The sequence below is a fragment of the Microtus ochrogaster genome, chromosome 8 (genome assembly GCF_000317375.1).
Source record: "Microtus ochrogaster isolate Prairie Vole_2 chromosome 8, MicOch1.0, whole genome shotgun sequence".
Lineage (NCBI taxonomy): Eukaryota > Metazoa > Chordata > Mammalia > Rodentia > Cricetidae > Microtus > Microtus ochrogaster.
Window position 1 is genome coordinate 463,731 of NC_022015.1, and position 4,817 is coordinate 468,547.

The 4,817-nt window shown below is 42.3% G+C and overlaps 1 protein-coding gene across 1 annotated transcript in view; it reads left to right on the forward strand.

Moving 5' to 3' along the window:
- Positions 1 to 4,012: 4,012 nt before the first annotated feature.
- Positions 4,013 to 4,817, forward strand: part of LOC101993991 (60S ribosomal protein L4) — a 7,117-nt gene continuing 6,312 nt past the window's right edge. The window contains exon 1 of the mRNA XM_026781096.1: positions 4,013 to 4,814. Coding sequence (XP_026636897.1) covers positions 4,075 to 4,814 — 740 coding nt within the window. The 5' untranslated portion in view covers positions 4,013 to 4,074. The remainder of the gene's footprint in view (positions 4,815 to 4,817) is intronic.

A 4,817-nucleotide genomic window follows, 5' to 3' on the forward strand; every position in this document is an offset into this window, starting at 1 on the left:
CCAGTCCTCTTTTCAATGAACGTGCAGGGAGCATCGGGGGAACCTATACAGACAGGAAAGAAGAAATTGTCATTTTTCAATGTAATTAAACTTGGTTAAAAGAAAAAAACAAGTTCTGATCTGAAATGTGAATTAAGCTAATTACTTCTGGTGGCTGCAACATTGATTTCAGTGTTAAAGTTAATGGACTTTAATGGGTAGTGCCTTCCCTTTAGATGCAGCCAGGCCTTCTTGCTCAAGGCCAGGTTTGTCCACCAAAAAGGCCCCCTCAGTGTCCTTTAAGTCCAGCTCAGGGCTGCCACCACCAAGGCCCTCTCAGGGTTGAAGCCCCAGGTTGGCATGAGTCTGAACTTGAGGCCTATGGTTCTGTCTTCCTCCACGAAGTGTGTATAATCAGGCACTCACCTCACACCTTCATAGAGCAATATCCTACAGTAAGATACAGAAAAGAGAAAGTAGGACTCTAGAAGCTGGAGGAGCCATGCAGAAGCAAGGCCTGGGGCCTCAGGCTGAGATGTAGAAGTCACCTGTGGATGGCTGGAGGGGGTGCAGGAGCAAATGGGAGAGGAGGGAGAGATGGGGGGAGGCCAGGGAGGCTTGCTCCCAGGAAGAGCAGTGCAGGAGCTGGCTAGACTAGAGGATTGAGAGAAGTGGGAAGCTCTGAGGCCAGGGCAGAGAGGAGAGTTGGCATGGCTAGCCTACAGTCTCCTTGCAGCAGAAGAGTGGCAGGAAGCTCGGCAGTCAGAATGAGAAACCGGAAGTGATGCTTATATTGACTGTCGATGTGACAGGATCTAGAACCATCCAGGAGGCAAACTTGCGGTGTGAGTGTTCCTGGATTAAGTTACAGGAGAACCCACCGAAGCATAGCACCGTCCAATGGGCTGGGGTCCCAGACTGAATAAAAGGGAGACAGAAATTGGGCATCAGCATTCACTTCTGTGCTTCCTGGCTGTGGATGCCTTCTGACCAATTCTTTCTCTCCTGTTTGGTCATCTTGCCTTCTCCACCAGGGAGGACTGTGTCCTCGAACCTGTGAACCAAAGCAAACTCTTCCTTCTTCTCAGGCTGCTTTGGTCAGGTATTTTGTTGCTGCAGTGAGAAAAGTAGCTACTACATGAAGATATGGTCTTCTAACCCTTGGAAAAAGAGCCCAAGATGGTCCCCACAGGGTCCACTCTCATCAGGGAAGAAGGGCAACTTGTGTCCCAAAGTAGGATTGAAGTTGAATTTCAAAGTTCACCAACCCACCTTCACAAAGGAATTCTTTGGTCATGGGTCGAGGCATAGGGGATGTGTACCCCTCACAGTCAGTAGAGTCACTTGTGCACAAGGAGGTACTAGCCAGTCAGAGAGCATTGTTCTGAGACAGGCCCTGATATAGGGCTTGAACTGCTCAGTGACCCTGAGTCACTGGCAGATGGAAGCCCTGGAGTACCAACCTGCAACACTAGGGGAGGACTGAAAGGCATCAGAGGGAAAGCCAGCAGACAGAAGCAGAACCTTAGGGATGGAGTGCAAAAGGACTTTCTTTTCCACCACACATAATGACACAGAGAATTTTTATAAATTAGGAAAGTTCACCCTATAGTTTAGGCTTGTTCCTGACTAGCTCTTATAACTTAACCCATTTCTATTAATCTGTGTTCTGTCCCATCTGCCCATCTTGCTTCCTCCATGTCTCCTTGCATCTCTCTCACACACCTAGATTCCTCCTCCCCCTTCCTCTCTCTCTGCCTGGAAGTCCCGCCTACACCTCCCAGCTAGCTATCTCAGCTCTTTATTAAATCAATCACAGCAATATATCTTGAAACAGGATACAAATATCCCACAACATTTCTCACTTTTTTCTAAATAAAAAGGAAAGGTTTTAACTCTGGTACAGTAAAACTATAGACAACAAGTAGGAATTACATTCACAATGTCCAGACCACTTTATTTGCCAAATTTGAAGAAATTTCTCTATTATTGATCTTATCTTGATGAGTTCAAAGTTTTCTATCATAACTTGTATTATTATCCTAAAAATATCTTTTTAGACCTTAAAATATTTTCTTAGATAAACAAGTTAAGCTTTTATGTTTCTCAACCTTATAAACTTTATATCTCTTATATAAGTTTCTTTTTTGAATTTGGTAACAAGGAAAACTATAAAACTACAACTATCTAATGTTTAACCCCAGATGTGGGAAGGATATAATAGTACCTGAGTAAACAGAAAATGTAGAACAAAAAACTTCCAAAACCATAGAAATGACAGAAATGGTTGGATTCCTGGATAGTCACCCAAGATTCTCCTGCAATATTGGGGCGTCCCTCTTCAGCATACAGGTCTAGAATATCTGACAAACTTTTTTGTGAAGCAGGAATTTTGAAGAACTATCCTACCTTGCCTTGGCAAAGTTTGGCTGTAGCCTTCTTTGTGTTCTGCTCATCCAGTTTGGACAGCATACTGTCAGCAGTCAAGGCAAGGACAGTTTCTTGTCTAAACGGTTAGCTTTGGCACATTGAAAGCAGACTCCATATGGAGGTTCTTCAGTGCCCACCATCCTTTTTTGAAGTAAATTGGCACTACCAGGAGTAGACATGTTTCACTGTCATGAAAAACCTTATGTTATCAAAACATTTTAAATGCTATATGCTGTAGGTCTTTGAAGTGTTTGAAGACCACCTATTTATTTAAAATATATCTCTGTTTGACTTTAGAAACACACCTAACATGATTATTAATTTGATTGTTAACGATGAATAACTACTAACTTTAGTAGTTATTAATTAATTATTATTGTTAATTATCCTAAAGTATTTATTAATTATCCTAAATAGTTTGCAACACTAATTTTCAAGGACTAGAAATTTGCATTTCATTTTTAAATGAGCAATATAGGTATAATATCTCAAACAAGAATAGTAACATATATACAGCATAATAAAAATAACCTTAAATTTGTATCAAAATACAAAAATCCATACCAATATAAAATATTTAAGACTAATAGTTGTTTTTTTAGTTTAAAAGTAGATTCAATAATCTATCTTTTATCCTATCATTTCAATACTATATCCACCATTTTTCCTTTCAGAAAGAGATCCGTGAATCTAACCCCCTTTGTTTAGTTTTTTTTTCTCTGACCATTACCAATAACAACTTATAGCCAACCCACCCTAAATGATGACAAACATCTATAATCCACCAAATGATCAAAACCACGCACCACACCTCTTGGGAATGTGGACATCATGTTCTCTAGACTGTTTCCTGTTGTCTGGGGGTGATGGCCTCTTTAGGGGACCCTGAGAAAATTGAGATAATGGTCAAGTCCTGGGAAAACTAGCTGTATTATTTTCTACTTAGTCCTTATTTGGTGGGAAAGTATTGAGTTTATTTGAAGTCTTGGCTTGATAGTCTGTGGGGCTGGAGCATCTCATCTAGCAGTTTTGAAGTTGTTTTGAGGAAGTTTTGAGGAAGAGTTTTGAGGAAGCTGCAACAGAGGCATTCACCTGGGTTACTTGTCTTCATTGGTATCTTTTTTTATTCTGAAAACACACAAACTTTTAAAGGTAATATATATACTTGCATTAACACAAGTATGGGATGTGCGGTGTGCACAAGTCAGCTAAGAAAGATTCTTTTTTGTTCTATGAACAGGTACAAGGCATTTGTCAACATTATAAGTCTGTTTGGACTGCATAACCAAACTGTAATATAAATCTTTATCCATCCATATGAAAAAATGGCGTGTAAGTCATGAGGACTTTGTAGTCAACAAGATTTATCATGTCTTATCTAGTCTCAGACCTGTTCCCATTTAGAGGGATCACCATATATGTGCTGTGGGACAATGGTCTTGTCCCCTGTTTTGTCACTTGTATTAGTTTAATAAAATGTTGATTGGCCAGTAGCCAGGCAGGAAGTATAGGCAGAGTGACCAGAACAGGAAAATTCTGTCTGCAGTCATCACCCAGATGCAGAGGATGTAAGATGTGAATACCTCACTGATAAAAGGTACCAAGCCCCTTTTTCCTGTGGGAGCAGCCGGGTTGAGAGGAGCGTGGCTCTCTCCTCTCCCCGTCATGGCTTGTGCCCGTCCCCTCATATCGGTGTACTCTGAAAAGGGGGAGTCATCTGGCAAGAATGTTACTTTGCCAGCTGTCTTCAAAGCTCCCATTCGACCGGATATTGTGAACTTTGTTCATACCAACTTGAGGAAAAACAACAGGCAGCCCTATGCCGTCAGTGAATTAGCAGGTCATCAGACCAGTGCTGAGTCTTGGGGTACTGGCAGAGCTGTGGCTCGAATTCCCAGAGTTCGAGGTGGTGGTACCCACCGTTCTGGCCAGGGTGCCTTTGGAAATATGTGTCGGGGAGACCGCATGTTTGCACCAACCAAAACCTGGCGTCGTTGGCACCGCCGAGTGAACACAACCCAAAAGCGATACGCCATCTGTTCTGCACTGGCTGCCTCAGCCTTACCAGCTTTGGTGACGTCTAAAGGTCATCGTATTGAGGAAGTTCCTGAGCTCCCTTTGGTAGTTGAAGATAAGGTTGAAGGTTACAAGAAGACCAAGGAGGCTGTTCAGCTGCTTAAGAAACTTAAGGCTTGGAATGACATCAAAAAGGTCTATGCCTCTCAGAGAATGAGAGCTGGCAAAGGCAAAATGAGAAACCGACGACGTATCCAGCGCAGGGGGCCCTGCATCATCTATAATGAAGATAATGGCATCATCAAAGCCTTCAGAAACATCCCTGGTATTACTCTGCTTAATGTCAGCAAGCTGAACATTTTGAAACTTGCTCCTGGTGGGCATGTGGGGCG